Source organism: Haliotis rufescens, unplaced genomic scaffold, assembly GCF_023055435.1.
Source record: "Haliotis rufescens isolate VD_foot unplaced genomic scaffold, xgHalRufe1.0.p SCAF_84, whole genome shotgun sequence".
In the NCBI taxonomy this organism is placed as follows: domain Eukaryota; kingdom Metazoa; phylum Mollusca; class Gastropoda; order Lepetellida; family Haliotidae; genus Haliotis; species Haliotis rufescens.
The window spans coordinates 671,572-691,025 of record NW_025964377.1 but is presented as its reverse complement, the minus strand read 5'-3'; the positions used below and the strand labels follow the sequence as shown (position 1 = coordinate 691,025).

Genomic DNA, 19,454 nt, shown 5'->3' with positions numbered 1-19,454 from the left:
CACACATTGCCCCTCCCTTTTATTTCAGGGAAACTTGATTCCTTGAGAGGTGACAAAAATGTCTGACACAAATTCTTGTACTGCTTTCCTTGTCACTATCAATTACTCTAGTTAGGCAAATGGCACAAGCAACGCCAGTTTTTAGGGAAGTAGTTTTTGTGGGGGATCATGTTCGTAAATAGAGAAAGTGATGCCGTGATGAGATGGGAAAAACAATGAAAAAATCACCTTCTTTATTTCCCATCATGCTGTCGGGCACTTAGAGTCTTGATTTAGAAGGCAGTTTGTTGATTTGTTTTGTGATTGATACACGGAGAGACAGTAGCCCAGTGGTGACAGTGGTTGTCGGTGGAATCCAAGACTGGGTTCACATCCCACCTTGGTGCCTGTGATGGGGTGTTTCTGCATGGATGCTGCATAGAATGTCATCAGTCAGTTGGAGGATGAGGAGACTGTGTAGGCTGATGGAGGAGATTGTGTAGGCTGATGGAGGAGACTGTAGGCTGTTGGAGGAGACTGTAGGTTGATGGAGGAGATTGTGTAGGCTGATGGAGGAGGCTGATGGAGGAGACTGTAGGTTGATGGAGGAGACTGTAGGCTGATGGAGGAGACTGTAGGCTGATGGAGGAGACTGTAGGTTGATTGTGGAGACTGTGTAGGCTGATGGAGGAGACTGTAGGCTGATGGAGAAGACTGTAGGCTGATGGAGGAGACTGTAGGCTGATGGAGGAGACTGTATAGGCTGATGGAGACTGTGTAGGCTGATGGAGGAGACTGTAGGCTGATGGAGGAGACTGTTGGCTGATGGAGGAGACTATAGGCTGATGGAGGAGACTGTGTAGGCTGATGGAGACTGTGTAGGCTGATGGAGGAGACTAGGCTGATGGAGGAGACTGTAGGCTGATGGAGGAGACTGTAGGCTGATGGAGGAGACTGTAGGCTGATGGAGGGGACTGTGTAGGCTGATGGAAGAGACTATAGGCTGATGGAGGAGACTGTAGGCTGATGGAGGAGACTGTAGGCTGATGGAGGAGACTGTAGGCTGATGGAGGAGACTGTAGGCTGATGGAGGAGGCTGATGGAGGAGATTGTGTAGGCTGATGGAGGAGACTGTAGGCTGATGGAGGAGACTGTAGGCTGATGGAGGAGACTATAGGCTGATGGAGGTGACTGTAGGCTGATGGAGGAGACTGTAGGCTGATGGAGGAGGCTGATGGAGGAGATTGTGTAGGCTGATGGAGGAGACTGTGTAGGCTGATGGAGGAGATTGTGTAGGCTGATGGAGGAGACTGTAGGCTGATGGAGGAGACTGTAGGCTGATGGAGGAGACTGTAGGCTGATGGAGGTGACTGTAGGCTGATGGAGGAGACTGTAGGCTGATGGAGGAGGCTGATGGAGGAGGCTGATGGAGGAGATTGTGTAGGCTGATGGAGGAGACTGTGTAGGCTGATGGAGGAGATTGTGTAGGCTGATGGAGGAGACTGTGTAGGCTGATGGAGGAGACTGTAGGCTGATGGAGGAGACTGTAGGCTGATGGGGTTGACTGTAGGCTGATGGAAGAGACTATAGGCTGATGGAGGAGACTGTAGGCTGATGGAGGAGACTGTAGGCTGGTGGAGGAGACTATAGGCTGATGGAGGAGACTGTGTAGGCTGATGGAGGAGACTGTAGGCTGATGGAGGAGACTGTAGGCTGATGGAGGAGACTGTAGGCTGATGGAGGAGACTATAGGCTGATGGAGGAGACTGTGTAGGCTGATGGAGGAGACTGTAGGCTGATGGAGGAGACTATAGGCTGATGGAGGAGACTGTAGGCTGATGGAGGAGACTGTAGGCTGATGGAGGAGACTGTAGGCTGATGGAGGAGGCTGATGGAGGAGACTGTAGGCTGATGGAGGAGACTATAGGCTGATGGAGGAGACTGTAGGCTGATGGAGGAGACTGTAGGCTGATGGAAGAGACTGTAGGCTGATGGAGGAGACTGTAGGCTGATGGAGGAGACTGTAGGCTGATGGAGGAGACTGTGTAGGCTGATTGAGGAGACTGTAGGCTGATTGAGGAGACTGTAGGCTGATGGAGGAGATTGTGTAGGCTGATGGAGGAGATTGTGTAGGCTGATGGAGGAAACTGTAGGCTGATGGAGGAGACTGTGTAGGCTGATGGAGGAGACTGTGTAGGCTGATGGAGGAGACTGTAGGCTGATGGAGGAGACTATAGGCTGATGGAGGAGACTGTAGGCTGATGGAGGAGACTGTAGGCTGATGGAGGAGACTGTAGGCTGATGGAGGAGGCTGATGGAGGAGACTGTAGGCTGATGGAGGAGACTATAGGCTGATGGAGGAGACTGTAGGCTGATGGAGGAGACTGTAGGCTGATGGAAGAGACTGTAGGCTGATGGAGGAGACTGTAGGCTGATGGAGGAGACTGTAGGCTGATGGAGGAGACTGTGTAGGCTGATTGAGGAGACTGTAGGCTGATTGAGGAGACTGTAGGCTGATGGAGGAGATTGTGTAGGCTGATGGAGGAGATTGTGTAGGCTGATGGAGGAAACTGTAGGCTGATGGAGGAGACTGTGTAGGCTGATGGAGGAGACTGTAGGCTGATGGAGGAGACTGTGTAGGCTGATGGAGGAGACTGTAGGCTGATGGAGGAGACTGTAGGCTGATTGAGGAGACTGTGTATATTTCTTCCGTAACGGCTTTCCTGCAGTTACACAGTTCAGAGCATGGAACCTAAATTGTTGCTTTTATCAAACTCTAAAAATATGTTTTTGCTGATAACTATGTTTTGATTAATATTTTGTGTCACAGCTGAAGTGAAAGTTATGTGCATGTACTAAAGAATGTGTGGCCTAATCTAAAGCACCAACTATTTATTTAATCCAGATAAAATATCTGAATTTATCTCTTTTAGAGGGTAGTTAGTCAAGGGGAAGACGTTTCAGCCATTTCCCGACTCTGACAGAAAACCCATCAGGTTTGAATTTATGTAACCTTTTACAGGAACTATGCACACTTGCACTGTACAATTTAACAAAATTCAAAACTTTCTTCCTGTTTTTTTCGTACATATCTTTTGTTTTCTCTTCATCCTTCCTGTCGGCTTTTTCTCAAACGTTTCCCTAACAACCAACCTTTGATGATAGAAAGGATAGCCTTCTGATCTGGTTTATCAGCACATGCATATGTTTCTGTGTCTGTGCATATGGTATATGTAGAAACAAGGCCCATATGACAATACTGGAAGATGTACGCTTTACTAAAGCAAGCTGAAGGCTTTGGCCTTTCAAGGGTCTAGGCTATCCTTCAAGTACTCCTCAGGCAAATAGTATTTGACATGCAGCTGTTTGGAATCCTGGGAGATATGTTACACTTCCCTGTTGGAAGATGGAAGAATCACCTGTTGGAGATGGCGTCATAAAAATGGCTGAAATGTGAAAAATGACTTTTGTTGTCTGATTTTTGATAATATTTAGTTTCATGGTTGTGTGCTTTGCTAAGGCTTTGATTTTCTGGCGGAGATGGTCCATGCAAGTATCCGGGTTTCAACCAGATGACTTAATGTCAATAAATATAGGCCACAAAATCCATTTCATTTTCAAAAGAAATCTCAGCTATAAGCACTCCATTGTACAGTATGGACTGTGTCATTAGCATGTGTTTATGAAACACTATCAAATATGTATGATATGTGTTTTGAAAAAAAGGTGAATGTATCCCGCCCATGAATGGCACCTGTCACAAACACATGCAAAGACAAGTCAATTGTTCACCTGAAAAATGTTTTAAGACAATTGTCGCTAAGGCACTTAATTACTTACTCAAGATATTAAGATTTTGTATGCAGAGATGTGATTGCATCGTGTGAGTTTAAGGAACTTCTAGGAATATATTTGTAAAATTCTCCCAATACGTTCACCATGTACGAGCCTTACAAAAATCACAGCATCTGATGAGTTTCAGGGTACAATGTGTCAAGTCCATTCTTTGTGCTCCCCACCAAGACCTCATAGTGGCTGAAAGAGTGGACTAAGTTAACCTCTAATTCACTCACTTCTGTACTACTCAAAAGAAGTTAAGGAAAACCGGGTTCTTTCATATGACTATGGTTATTCTGTGATGCCATGGCAGATTTACTACAGTAATGTGAAAGAATCGGGTGGTCCTTAACTTCTTTTGAGTAGTATATGTTGGAGGAAGAAGTTATTTAAGTTTGTAAAAGCTAATCCTTATAATAGCAAGCACTATGTAGGGTGGCGGGGTATCCTTGTGATTAATGCAATCACTTCTCATGCTGAAGGCCTGGGTTTGATTCTACACACAGGTACAATGTGTGAAGAAAATATCTGGCGTCCCGTGCCATGATATTGCTGGAATATTGCTGATAGATGTGTGAACCACCCCCCACTCACTCAAGAAAGCAGCCAAGGCTAGATTGGGAGGGGGCATTTTATGTTGAGAGGTGAAATGAAAATTGGAAACTCGGGAAACCTGAAGCAAATATATCCAAGACAGCCCATGCAAGTCTATAATAGCAGCAAGTCTAGATTACTGCAGGTCTGAAATTGAAGAGAGTCTCTTTATTAATTTTAGTATGATGATTTAACAATATTTTTTTCTGTAAGATGTTTTCATTTCAAAGACTAGGTGTTAGTCTATGAATCATTCCAACAGATTTAAGAATTGTCTCTAAGTTCCGATGTAGTAATTATGATATTGCAGTTGAAACTGGTAGATACACTGGAATTGAATATAATGCAAGATTAAGTCCATATTGCAAATCAAGGGGTCATTCCTATGTTGAATATTGCAGATGAATTGCATGGGTTATTTGTTTGCAGTATTTGTGAAGAAATTAGAAAAGACTGTAATAATAATAATAATAATAAGTCCATTTATACTGCGCCAGATTCCATTCACCAAGTTAATGCTCATGGCGCTACATAGTTTTAGCAAATAATGCTAATGAAAGGGGGAGTCGAGTTGATAGTGTTGTGTGAAAAGGTGTGTTTTCAGATGAGCCTTAAAGGATGAAAGCGATGGCGATAGCTTAAGATCAGATGGTAGTTTGTATATTGGTATATTGGTACCTTATACCAAGCATGCTATGGTGAGTCTATTTTTCAAAATGAAAACCATGAACCCATCTGTAACATTGGTTTACTCCTGTATTATGTCTATAAAATAAAAAAATAAAAAAATGAAAGAATCTGAAAATAGTATACATGTATGTACCCGGTACATGCGTAGGCATAAACACTAAATCTGTCTGTATTTTTGGTCTGTTAATTTGTTGGAGGTGTCAGTCTCTCCCAGCCATCTCTGGCTATTGTTACATCAGATTCAGTAAGTCAACTTATTGGCAAAGAAATATGGCATCTCACACAATCCACATAGTTTTGTTCTCAACATAAGGATTGTTGACAGGCAGGAAATCTTATCTCCATATCCGCACCCCTTCCCAGCCCCGCTAACGTTCTGGGCTGTGTTTCCCTCCGGACTAAATACTGCCAGTTTATGTAGACGGAGGTGAAGTTACACCTTTAAGCATCTAATTAGTTTGTGAATTCGCTCGTCTCTCTGCCAGGATAACAAGATGGTTGAAGCTAACGAGACCACGATTCGTTAATTAAAGACACTTGCATATCTCATAAAATCCCGATTTAATGAGGAAATTTGATTATTAATGGAGGCGGGGTCAAACAAGCCAGACAGGACATGAGAGAAACATAAAGGAAGGGCTTCGTTAGCCAATGACATCATCGGTTACATGAACCCTTAACGGGACGTCCCTACGAAGGTGGGACATCGTGCCTGGAAGAGGTTAGCCGAGGAGATTGGGTCGGTCGATTGGACCTTTAGCCAGATCGGTACGTGATTTTGCACATGTGATGCATGTTTAAGAAATGGCTTCAAGTGATTTCAATTAACTTTGCTGTCGTTTAAAACTTATGTGGATAGATAGTGGATATTTATGGAAATGCCCGTTATGTTTATGGTTATTTGTCTTCTCGGATTCTGAGGACAAAGTGTCAGGGCATTTGATCTTGTATTTAGGAATGTGATGTTTGTTTTTAGCTTGGTAATTTTAACCACATGTATCAGATTTTGACCTCGGTAGACCCATGAAGATCCAGGGTAGAATATGTCTTCAGCAACCAATGCTTGCCATAAGAGGCGACTATGCTTCTCGTAACAGGCGACTCTGCTTGTCGTAAGAGGCGACTATGCTTGTCGTAAGAGGTGGTCAGGCTCGCTGACATACGATGTGTAGCATTGGGAGGTACACACATACAATGTGTATCATTGGGAGGTATCATTGGGAGGTACACACATACGATGTGTATCATTGGGAGGTACACACATACAATGTGTATCAATGGGAGGTACACACATACGATGTGTATCATTGGGAGGTACACACATACGATGTGTATCATTGGGAGGTACACACATACGATGTGTATCATTGGGAGGTACACACATACGTTGTGTATCATTGGGAGGTACACACATACAATGTGTATCGATGGGAGGTACACACATACGATGTGTATCATTGGCAGGTACACACATACAATGTGTATCATTGGGAGGTATCATTGGGAGGTACACACATACGATGTGTATCAATGGGAGGTATCATTGGGAGGTACACACATATGATGTGTATCATTGGCAGGTACACACATACAATGTGTATCAATGGGAGGTATCATTGGGAGGTACACACATACGATGTGTATCATTGGGAGGTATCATTGGGAGGTACACACATACGATGTGTATCATTGGCAGGTACACACATACAATGTGTATCAAAGGGAGGTACACACATACGATGTGTATCATTGGCAGGTACACACATACAATGTGTATCAATGGGAGGTACACACATACGATGTGTATCATTGGCAGGTACACACATACAATGTGTATCAATGGGAGGTACACACATACGATGTGTATCATTGGGAGGTACACACATACGATGTGTATCAATGGGACGCCATGAAGTAGCCTAGCAGATAAAGTTCTTGCTTGTCCCACTTTCCATTTGGTTTGATTCCCAGCATTGCTGTGTGAAGGCCTGTCCTGGTGTTCCCTATGTGCTACCATCATGTCACTGGAATATTGGTGACAAAAATGCATACTCACTCACTCAAGAATCAATTTTGTCATTGACAAAAAAAGCAAATGTTCATTTGCTCACTTGGGGAAGAAATGGACCAAAGAATAATGATCTCATTACCCTAGGGGCCAGTCTGGTAGCCTAGTGGTTAAAGCTCTCGCTCGTCACGCCAAAGACCCGGGTTTGATTCCCGGAATAGAGCCCATTTCTTGTGTCCCCCACCGTGATATTGCTGGAATATTGCTAAAAGTGGCGTAAAACCATACTCACTCACTCACTCACTCACTCACTCACTCACTCACTCACTCACTCACTCACTCACTCACTCACTCACTCACTCACTCACTCACTCACTCACTCACTCACTCACTTGTTCCTAGACATTCTGATGACAACAAACATGCATGATTTTGTTACTTTTCCAGACACAAGTGTGTATAGTTAATAAAACAATTGCCCCAATTCCATCCTCAGCTCCAGCAGCCTATTCTCATCCACTTGCCACCCCCAGCAGCCGGTACTCATCCCCTTTTCAGCGCCCGAAATTAGGAGACATCAGAGTTCCTGATACTTGACGGATCATTTTTTATTCTCGTTTAACGTCATACTTTATTTATTTCGGAGACTGTATGTTTGTCAAGGAGCCATGCTGTACAAGGCTGGACCTGGCGTGGACATGACATCTGGGCTTTGTTAGGCTGATAGCCATGAAGATCACACTGCCTGCTTGGACAATAGGGAGCTGGCTTAGTGTCTGTAGTCAAGGTCAACACTGTGACCTTTCCTAGATACTGCCAAGGTCGTGGACGCTGTGGACCAGTTCCACCCAGGGTTTATCATTGTACACTGGTGGAAGAAACACTAGTCTTGTTACAGCACACGCAGATACATTTCATAATTGATGAAACACCACCTCTCCCAAGACAGGCGATTTCTGTCACCCAGCTGACCTTATTTATGGTTTGGCGTCCAACCTTATAGAGTCAGACTCTGAATGGAATGACTTGAAGCATGAGTGAGTGAGTGAGTGGGTAGGTGGGTGGGTGGGTGGGTTTGTGAGTGAGTGAGTCAGTGGGTAAGTGGATGGGTTTGTGAGTGAGTGGGTAGTTGGGTGGGTAGGTTTGAGAGTGAGTGAGTGGGTAGGTGGATGGGTGGGATTGTTAGTGAGTGAGTGGGTAGGTGGGTGGATGGGTTTGTGAGTGAGTGGGTGGGTAGGTGGGTGGATGGGTTTGTTAGTGAGTGAGTGGGTAGGTGGGTGGATGGGTTTGTGAGTGAGTGAGTGGGTAGGTGGATGGGTGGGATTGTTAGTGAGTGAGTGGGTAGGTGGGTGGATGGGTTTGTGAGTGAGTGGGTGGGTAGGTGGATGGGTGGGATTGTTAGTGAGTGAGTGGGTAGGTGGGTGGATGGGTTTGTGAGTGAGTGAGTGGGTAGGTGGATGGGTGGGATTGTTAGTGAGTGAGTGGGTAGGTGGGTTGATTGGTTTGTGAGTGAGTGGGTGGGTAGGTGGGTGGATGGGTTTGTTAGTGAGTGAGTGGGTGGGTGGGTGGATTGGTTTGTGAGTGAGTGGGTGGGTAGGTGGGTGGATGGGTTTGTGAGTGAGTGGGTAGGTGGGTGGATGGGTTTGTGAGTGAGTGAGTGGGTAGGTGGGTGGGTGGGTTTGTGAGTGAGTGAGTGGGTAGGTGGGTGGGTGGGTTTGTGAGTGAGTGGGTAGGTAGGTGGGTGGGTTTGTGAGTGAGTGGGTAGGTAGGTGGGTGAGTGGGTTTATGAGTGAGAGAGTGTGTTTGTGTTTGTGAGTGAGTGGGTAGGTAGGTGGGTGGGTGGGTTTGTGAGTGAGAGAGTGTGTTTGTGTTTGTGAGTGAGTTGGTGGGTGGGTTTGTGAGTGGGTAGGTGGGTTTGTGAGTGAGTGAGTGGGTAGGTAGGTGGATGGGTGGGTTTGTGAGTGGGTGGGTGGGTTTGTGAGTGAGTGAGTGGGTAGGTGGGTGGGTGGGTTTGTGAGTGAGTGAGTGGGTAGGTGGGTTTTATGAGTGAGTGGGTAGGTTGGTGGGTTTGTGAGTGAGCGATGGGTTTGTGTTTGTGAGTGTGTGAGCGAGTGGGTTTGTGAGTGAGTGAGTGGGTAGGTGGGTGGGTTTGTGAGTGAGCGAGTGGGTAGGTGGGTGGGTTTGTGAGTGAGCGAGGGGTGAATTTTCTGGGGTCAGTTTTCTACGGGTAGGTGTTTTTCAAGTTGACAGATGCCCTGAAATCTTCTGCAAGTAATCGTGTCTTGAGTTTTAATGTTGGCTTCATCTATATTCATCTATATATCCCAGGTTTGTCGGCACTATATCAATATCTGTTGTAACATCTTTTGACCTGCACCCTTTCAGACTTCCCCCCCCCCCGACATGAACCTGACACACCGTGATATAACAGAAACATGGTTTAAAGTGGCGTTAAATAAACCAAACTCACGCAGTATCAAAGAGTGTAAGAGTAAAGGGCTGAAGATAAAGGTTTGTCACCTGTTGGCTGGCTTTACCGCCCTCAAGTATTTCAAGATTAACGTTATTATATGAACAGAAACATCTATAGTTGTTGGGATTAACGAGAACTATCTCAAGGCGTCAGTTTGGTACAAACTTAGTGTAAATTTTACCTGAAAAAACACTTTCTACTCAAACGTATCAAAAGAGTTCTACATCAATTGTATCTTCACCTGTATTTGTGAGTTGTGAGAAGTGATAATTTCTTTTAATGAAAAAAGACAACTTTTATGATTAAAACCAATTTGCCTCTCAAGGACCTACTTCACGGCACAAATAATTCCTTTCTTACAATTTTCTAATTTTATAGAAGCATTATACGTAAATGCATATTTTTTTAAACTTTAAAATGAATTCAAATGAGGATTGAGCTGTACAAAATCCAATTCAAAGGTCGAACATTGTGGAAAGTGGCTAATAGGTTCTAAAGCACAATCATGTTGGATAGCTGTAAAACATCTTTTAAAATGTAATCTTCGTCTGGTGACCCATTGAGATGACATCGGAAGGTGTTCCTCCTTCTCTTTCCCGGCTTTTGGATACAATGAAGGCAAAATGAAATTCAATTTGTGTCATTCAAGGTGTGATGAAGGTTTGCAGTAGTTGCTGGGCAAATATGATGCAGTCTTTGTGTTGTGTACCTACAAGACTGCTGACAGCACGATGCAATACAAAGGTAATTTTTCTAGCAGTTGAAATGTTGTACAAACAGCATTCAGACAGAGATATTCAGATTGGAATAAGATTTTGACAGAATGTGAATAATCGGGACATGGTCTCCGCCCCTTACTCATGCAGCTGGGATGGTGTGGCCGGTCGTAGTCAACCTAATAAGTGGCCCTCGGCTTGGACTAATGTGGGAATCTGGAGCATGGATTTGTTTGGTTAATGCAATACGAAACACAGATAATTAACCTTTTCTTTCTTTCTTGTTTTACGCAGCAGTATTCCAACTACATAATGCATGCCTGTAAGTAATTGAGTCTGGGCTAAACAAACCAGTGATTGATATTATGAGCAACAGCCCCTGGTCGTCGGGTGAACCTTTTCCCTGGGCTAAAGTGGGAGTCTGGAGCTCAGAGATTGTCAGAAATATGGAGAATCTCACGGGTCAATAATAAAAAATTAAAATCTGAGGCTTGCCGAGGAGTTAAAATCTGTTAACGACGACTGTCAATCATTTGATTGTGACAACAAGGTGACCGATGACATCACATTGGTCTGCAAAGATTTTCTTACCTAAGCAATGTTTCCTGAAGAGTTTTGGATGATCAATCAAATATTGGATGTTGGAAGTTCTGTCCCCTAGAATCGTGTATTTCATCTGTAAGGGTGCATCGACTTGAAGATTGATGCAGATGTCAAGCCAACAAGTTCTCTGTCTTCAGTTCAGTCAAATGGTTGGTTATTATTTCAACACACTCCGGTCAGTGACTTGAGTCTAGATGAGGACTTATTATCCTTGTTGAATGGACGTTGTTGAAAAACCCGGGATCAGTCAGTTACCCAGGAGGGGCGCGGGGGTAGCATCTTAGTTGAAACATTGGCTCGGCACACTGAAGACCCGGGACCTGGTATTTATCTACTCATTGACTCCATGTCTACTGGGTATTTATCTACTCATTGACTCCATGTCTACTGGGTATTTATCTACTCATTGACTCCATGTCTACTGGGTATTTATCTACTCATTGACTCCATGTCTGCTGGGTATTTATCTACTCATTGACTCCATGTCTACTGGGTATTTATCTACTAATTGACTCCATGTCTACTGGGTATTTAACTACTCATTGACTCCACATCTACTGGGTATTTATCTACTCATTGACTCCATGTCTACTGGGTATTTATCTACTCATTGACTCCACATCTACTGGGTATTTATCTACTCATTGACTCCATGTCTACTGGGTATTTATCAACTCATTGACTCCATGTCTACTGGGTATTTATATCTACATATTCACCCCAAATCTACTGGGTATTTATCTACTCATTGACTCCATGTCTACTGGGTATTTATCTACTCATTGACTCCATGTCTACTGGGTATTTATCTACTCATTGACTCCATGTCTACCAGGTATTTATCTACTCATTGACTCCACATCTACTGGGTATTTATCAACTCATTGACTCCATCTAAGGAGTATTTATCTACTTTGCAAGTTGCCATGATTTAACCAAGATATTGGTGGCCTGGGAATTTCCTTCGTGACGTCACAAGTATTTCCATCCCGCTTCCCACAAAGACTGGCAAGAGACAACTATTCTAATAGTGAGACATGTTCCTATTAAAGCACCAAATCAAGCTGGGTATGTGACTTGGGTGCCCCTCGTCCATCATCAGCCGACAGATGTGTATCTACATGAATGTCGCCAGCTCGCCTTGCAGGGAGAACTATGTTAAGTTACTTCACCGGTTCCCTTTATGTCTTTTGTGGGCGATTTGGTTAACTTATGTTGTAAAGCTGCACACAGGTAGGTTGGGGAGGGAGGGTCACAGGCTCTCACCAGGTCACAACAGGTCTTCCCAACAGGTCTTCCCTCAGGACCGGAGGGCCTCCAAGAGAACATTTCTCCCCGAAGAAGTTCCCGTCCCATCAGGGCTTGGTTCATTATGAAACAATTTCATGTTTTTCTGATTGTCGTGTTTTCATACAGGTGGGTGGTATTTGGGGTTCGACTTGGTACTGGTGAAATTTGAATTGATCTGATAAATAAAAATGTCCTTCATTGTTTTAGCTTGTTTCAACTTAACGCTCATTGCTAAGGACATATCATAATGCTAATTATCCAACATTGACTACTGTAGCCTCATCAAGACTCACGGATACATGGTACCCCGTGAAGATCAGGGTTAAAATTGGTCTTCAGCAACCCATGTTGTCTCCCGGTGAAGACCTGGGTTAGAATTGGTTTAAGAGGCGACTAAAAGTATCCAGTGGTCAGGCACGATGCCATGGTTGAGCCCAATTGCGTAGAAAGTGGCTCAGGATGTCAATCACTGGATATTCTGGACCAGACTCAAATATTTACAAACTGCTGTCGAAAAGCTGGAAAATTGGTGCGTTAAACAACAAAGAAAGAAAAGGGTAATTATGTATCACGTATTGCAATATGTTGTGAGACAAATCCTATGTCTGATGTGATTAATAAGTATGTATCTATTACATCTGTTTTCGTTTCCTTTAATCATGGCCTTGATGCTGACCTGCTGAATCTGTATTGGCAACTTTAACTTTATGAAAAAGATTAATAGCAATCCCTTTTTGAAACCCCCATGAATACATGTCTGTGTGATTAGAGATTTGATAAAGGTAAGCCGGAGACTGATTGTGAATGCTGTAAGTACAATGAAAGTGATGATATAGGCATGGTTATGTACAGACATTCACAGTGGTGCTTTGTCCATTCTGGTGTGCACACTTGAACTGTTATTGCACCATTTGTCATCATTTAATAGTGGACCGCTTTGATCTTGGCAGACATTAACGCTAACGCCGACAGTTTATTCCAGGGCATGTTCATGTGTTCAGGTGCAGTGACTCAAACCTTTGCTTCACAGAATCATGTTCTTTCAATTCAAGACATACAGATTTAAATGTAGAATAAGTTGTAAGACAAGCGCTTTGTGTGATGGATAACTTTGCACTCTGTTGTTGGCAAGTTCCTTCTCTCATTGAATTTTATATTTTTTTACCCTGCTGTGTTGAATAACACAATAGATGACCTGGGTCCACTTGCACAAAGCGATCTTAGTGCTAAGACTATTGTAAGCCTATGTTAAAGTATGGGAGTTAAGGTCATCTTAGCGCTAAGATCGCTTTGTGCAAGTGGGTGCTGGTCTTGATGAACATGAATAGTTCCCACTTTATTATTTCAAAAACAATTTTTCTGTGTTTGGTTTTGGTGTCCATGCTTTTGTTTGGGGTAGCTTTCTCCTTCACCTTCAGTCTTGCATTTTTCATTGTTTTCAAGAGGCGGCCCGTTAGCCCAGTGGTTAAAGCGTTCGCTCGTCATGCCAAAAACCCGGGTTTGATTCCCGACATAGGTACAATGTGTGAAGCCCATTTCTGGTGTCCCCCCGCTGTGATATTGCTGGAATATTGCTAAAAGCGGCGTAAAACAAAACTCACTCACTCATTTTTTTCAATTGTTGTCCCTATTTCTAGTTTCATAAAATCATCCAATCAGTGTGACATCAGCACAAACTACATGTTCTTCAACAGTTAATCACATTGTCAACATGCACAGACCTAGTGACGCTTTACGAATATGTTCATGTTTGACACCCCACATACACAGACGTAGTGATGCTTTACGAATATGTTTATGTTTGACACCCCACATACACAGACATAGTGATGCTTTACGAATATGTTTATGTTTGACACCCAACATGCACAGACCTAGTGACGCTTTACGAATATGTTCATGTTTGACACCCCACATACACAGACATAGTGATGCTTTACGAATATGTTTATGTTTGACACCCAACATGCACAGACCTAGTGACGCTTTACGAATATGTTCATGTTTGACACCCCACATACACAGATGTAGTGATGTTTGTTTGTATATGTCCATGTTTGACACCCCACATACACAGACCTAGTGACACTTGTTGGCATGTGTTCATGTTTGACACCCCACATACACAGACCTAGTGACACTTGTTGGCATATGTTCATGTTTGACACCCCACATACACAGACCTAGTGACGCTTGTTGGTATATGTCCATGTTTGACACCCCACATACACAGACCTAGTGACACTTGTTGGCATGTGTTCATGTTTGACACCCCACATACACAGACCTAGTGACACTTGTTGGCATATGTTCATGTTTGACACCCCACATACACAGACCTAGTGACGCTTGTTGGCATATGTTCATGTTTGACACCCCACATACACAGACCTAGTGACGCTTGTTGGTATATGTTCATGTTTGACACACTACGTACACAGACCTAGTGACGCTTGTTGGCATGTGTTCATGTTTGACACCCCACATACACAGACCTAGTGACACTTGTTGGTATATGTTCATGTTTGACACACTACATACACAGACCTAGTGACGCTTGTTGGTATATGTTCATGTTTGACACACTACGTACACAGACCTAGTGACGCTTGTTGGCATGTGTTCATGTTTGACACCCCACATACACAGACCTAGTGACACTTGTTGGTATATGTTCATGTTTGACACACTACATACACAGACCTAGTGATGCTTGTTGGCATATGTTCATGTTTGACACCCCACATACACGGACCTAGTGACACTTTACGAATATGTTCATGTTTGACACACTACATACACAGACCTAGTGACACTTGTTGGCATTTGTTCATGTTTGACACCCTACTAGCAAACAATGCATTCCTGGTGACCCTTCAATCATGAATATATTTAAGATCTGTACATTCAAGAAGTTTCTTTGCCAAATTTCTTTTTTTCTGATCTGAAGCTTTTGCTTATGTGTTTTTTAATGAAGTAAGTTTATAAGGTAAGTTTTGAACCGTGAGAGGACTGAGAGATATATCATTGTCGAACAGAACACTAACATCGAGAAAGAAGATCAATTCCAAATTTCAAAATTCTGGAGGTTGCAATGCCTGTTCGGCGCACTATACTCAAGTATTCAAATGGCCCAATGATATCTTCAAATAAAAATTGATATGAAACCCGATTTCTTAGAATTTCAATGGGATATGCAACATATCTTTCCCATTTGAATCAAATTACCTTTCTGTCAGTTTTTAAATAATGTACTCTCCCAGAAAAAGAATTTTGTCTTGAGTCATAAATTTTGTATTGACTGAAAATCAAGAGAATCTTTTGCCTATAAAGAGACAAGAGAAAGACGACATTAAGATCGTGGGGAGAAACATGATATTTGGTTTACTGATTTGCAGAAATCTTCCGCCAGTATGAGAGCTGGTGTGGCCTTTATTGATAAGTCAAGCAGAGAACATTAGGAGGCGAGGTACAGGGCTTCTGATAGATTAATAGGGGAAGCCGAGACCTGGTTTGAATACATTATCAACTTAAATAAGAATGGCTTGCAATCCCTGGTACATATTACGGCATTGCTATTGTGGCTTGGCATCTTCTATAAAGGGAGAGTTTTTAATGGCAGATTTCAAAGAATGTTTTGAACCTAAGTTATCGTTTGGCTGTGGTATTGCTGAAAGTAAGATTGAAAGGGAGACCAGTATTCAAGCATTACACCTCTGGATCACCTCAGCACCTGCACCTGATCTCTAAATCGTGGTTCTTGTTTACCTGCTTATAAGTGCTTACCTGCTTATAAGTGCTTTCTTGGTAACCTGCTTATAAGTGCTTTCTTGGTAACCGGCTTATAAGTGCTTTCTTGGTAACCTGCTTATAAGTGCTTTCTTGGTAACCTGCTTATGAGTGCTTTCTTGCTTTTCTGTTTATAAGTGCTTACATGCTTATGAGTGCTTTCTTGGTAACCTGCTTATGAGTGCTTTCTTGCTTTTCTGTTTATAAGTGCTTACATGCTTATGAGTGCTTTCTTGGTAACCTGCTTATAAGTGCTTTCTTGGTAACCTGCTTATAAGTGCTTTCTTGGTAACCTGCTTATGAGTGTTTTCTTGCTTACCTGCTTATGAGTGCTTTCTTGCTTACCTGCTATAACTGTTTCTTGCTTACCTGCTTATGAGTGCTTTCTTGGTAACCTGCTATAACTGTTTCTTGCTTACCTGCTTATGAGTGCTTTCTTGCTTACCTGCCATAACTGTTTCTTGCTTACCTGCTTATGAGTGCTTTCTTGCTTACCTGGTTATGAGTCTTTTCTTGCTTACGTGCTTATGAGTGCTTTCTTGCTTACCTGCCATAACTGTTTCTTGCTTACCTGCTTATGAGTGCTTTCTTGCTTACCTGCTTATGAGTGCTTTCTTGCTTACCTGCTTAAAAGTGCTTTCCTGCTTACCTGCTTAGAAGTGCTTTCTTGCTTACCTGGTTATGAGTGCTTTCTTGCTTACCTGCCTGTGAGTGCTTTCTTGCTTACCTGCTATTACTGTTTCTTGCTTACCTGGTTATGAGTGCTTTCTTGCTTACCTGCTATTACTGTTTCTTGCTTACCTGGTTATGAGTGCTTTCTTGCTTACCTGGTTATGAGTGCTTTCTTGCTTACCTGCTTATGAGTGCTTTCTTGCTTACCTGCTTATGAGTGCTTTCTTGGTAACCTGCTTATGAGTGTTTTCTTGCTTACCTGCTTATGAGTGCTTTCTTGCTTACCCGCTTATGAGTGCTTACTTACTTACCTGCTTATGAGTGCTTTCTTGCTTACCTGCTCATGAGTGCTTTCTTGCTTACCTGCTATAACTGTTTCTTGCTTACCTGCTTATGAGTGTTTTCTTGCTTACCTGCTTATGAGTGCTTTCTTGCTTACCTGCTTATGAGTGCTTTCTTGCTTACCTGCTTATGAGTGCTTTCTTGCTTACCTGCTTAAAAGTGCTTTCCTGCTTACCTGCTTAGAAGTGCTTTCTTGCTTACCTGCTTAGAAGTGCTTGCTTATTTTTAGAAGGGATTGCTGGCTTACTTGCTTATAAGTTCTTCATACAAGATTAATGTCCTGACTGTGTGGTTTAGTGGTTAGAGCATCTGCCCGGAGAACAGGAGGACTGTGGTTCCATCCCATGGCGAAGTCATACCAAAAGATTTAAAAAAGATGGTTCTTGTTGTTACCCTGCCTGTAGCTCGGCATTAAGGGGCTAAAACAAGGAGTCAGTATACCGTGTCTGAGTGGGGCATTCATGTCAAACCGCGACATGGTATCTCAGTGGGCAAGCACTATAAAACTGGCATTCATCCGAACTAGTGCAAGCAGCCAAACACACATGCATGCATTTTGCTAAATGAGTGCAATAATCTTCATTAACCTCACCTAACTCGCAGACAAAATTTTATCTTAATGGTTGTGTGGATCCTGGGTCTGAATAAAGTGTCATTGGGTGGTTTCGCAACATGACCTGGCTGATTGCATTGATCCAGTGAGGTCATTGTTTGTGTTTTCAATCACTGGTCCACCTGGCGTAGATTTGATCATTCCCAGACTGCCGTGCTATAACTGGTAGACTGCTGACTGGCATAAAACAACATACTTTCACTCATTAAGTAGTTTCAAAATTAAAAAGAGCACCTCTTGAGATATCTTTTGTGTGTTTCTTTGGAATGGATGATACAACTTATGAATGGTTATTATTGAATTGGGGATGATTGGGCAGCCTAGTGGTTGAAGCATTCGCTCATCACGCCGAAAGGTCCGGGTTCGATACCCCACAGGGGTACAATATGTGAAGCCTATTTCTGGTGTCACCTGCCGTGGAATATTGCTGGAATATTGCCAGAATATTGCTGGAATATTGCTAACTGCGTCGTAAAACCATACTCACTATACTAATTTTTGACTGTATATACCTCAATAAGTCATTTTCAATTAATTCTTCATGACAACACTTTGTAAACGTTTCAGCTGGCATTACAAACTAAGGGCAATAATCACTATTCTGCATCACTGTTTATTTTTAATAATTGACTCAAAATATCAACAAATTCCAGTTACAAATTCCAGGTCAATTTTCATCTTTTGAGGGCAAAGAAGAAAAGGATTAAGTGTGGACTAAGTGCTTGGTGATGGGTACAGCTGGGCTGTATGCTAGGCCATTTGTTATCTCTTACAGGGACTTGCATGAAGAGAGTTGCTGTGTAATAAGTGTTATGGAACAGATAAGTTAATCCCCGGAGACTGTCGGACATGACAGAGTTAAGGCACTGATGCCTCGGGCTACGGTGAAGGGATCAGCTTGTCACAAACAGAGTTGTCTCCCCTTGTTTCCGAGCAGGATAATGGAGTGGGTGACTAAAAGGGTTATCCTGCCGGTGAGTAGAACATGACAAGGCTAAGGTGTTTTGCTGCGGGCTATGATGGAGACAGCTCAGAGGTCAAATGCTGAATTATCTCCCTTTGGATTCTGTTCGCCAGTGACATATGCGGGAGAGAAGTGTTCACATGTATGTGTTGTGGTATTTTTCATGATTCATGATGAACTAAATCATGATATTAAGTTATGTGTCGCAGCGTTAAATAAAACGAAGAAATGTTCTCAGCAATTTCAACCGTCACTTTGACCACTCTTTGAGTCATTTTGACACATTTTTCACCAAAACTGTGTGGCTTGTGGTCAAAATATACATGATAAAATACACATATGTTTTTTTGTCCCCCGCCGCGCGAATGCGCGAAGCGGGGGACATAGTATTCACGACCGTCCGTACGTCCGTCCGTAGGTCCCATCTGTTTGTTGCCGCAATATCTCAAGAACTAATCGCTGGATTGTCTTCATATTTGGAACTATGGTGTATATACAGACTCCGCAGACACCAGTCGGTTTTGGTGACCTTAACCCCATTTTCAAGGTCACAGCAGGCAAATCTGCTTTTGGAGTTGGAAAACGGTGTTGCCGCAATATCTCAAGAACTAATCGCTGGATTGTCTTCATATTTGGAACTATGGTGTATATACAGACTCTGCAGACACCAGTCGGTTTTGGTGACCTTGACCCCATTTTCAAGGTCACAGCAGGCAAATCTGCTTTTGGAGTTGGAAAACGGTGTTGCCGCGATAACTCAAGAAGTAATTGCTGGATTGTCTTCATATTTGGAACTATGGTGTATATACAGGCGGGGGACATTTCGTCACTCTGTGACAAATACTTGTTAAATTTATGTCTTTTATGTATTTTTGATTGGGGGA

General features: G+C 42.9%; 2 protein-coding genes across 2 annotated transcripts in view; one reads left to right on the top strand and one right to left on the bottom strand.

Moving 5' to 3' along the window:
- LOC124122871 (cell adhesion molecule-related/down-regulated by oncogenes-like) overlaps positions 1-19,454 on the top strand; it is a 346,871-nt gene that overhangs the window by 173,193 nt on the left and 154,224 nt on the right. The window lies entirely within an intron of this gene.
- LOC125377260 (proline-rich protein 36-like) lies at positions 368-4,447 on the bottom strand. The gene is made up of 4 exons (XM_048390142.1): positions 4,411-4,447; positions 1,747-2,702; positions 915-1,712; positions 368-781 (listed from the first exon to the last, which is right to left on the bottom strand). Exons 1-4 carry the CDS (start codon positions 4,445-4,447, stop codon positions 368-370), a joined length of 2,205 nt encoding a protein of 734 aa, XP_048246099.1.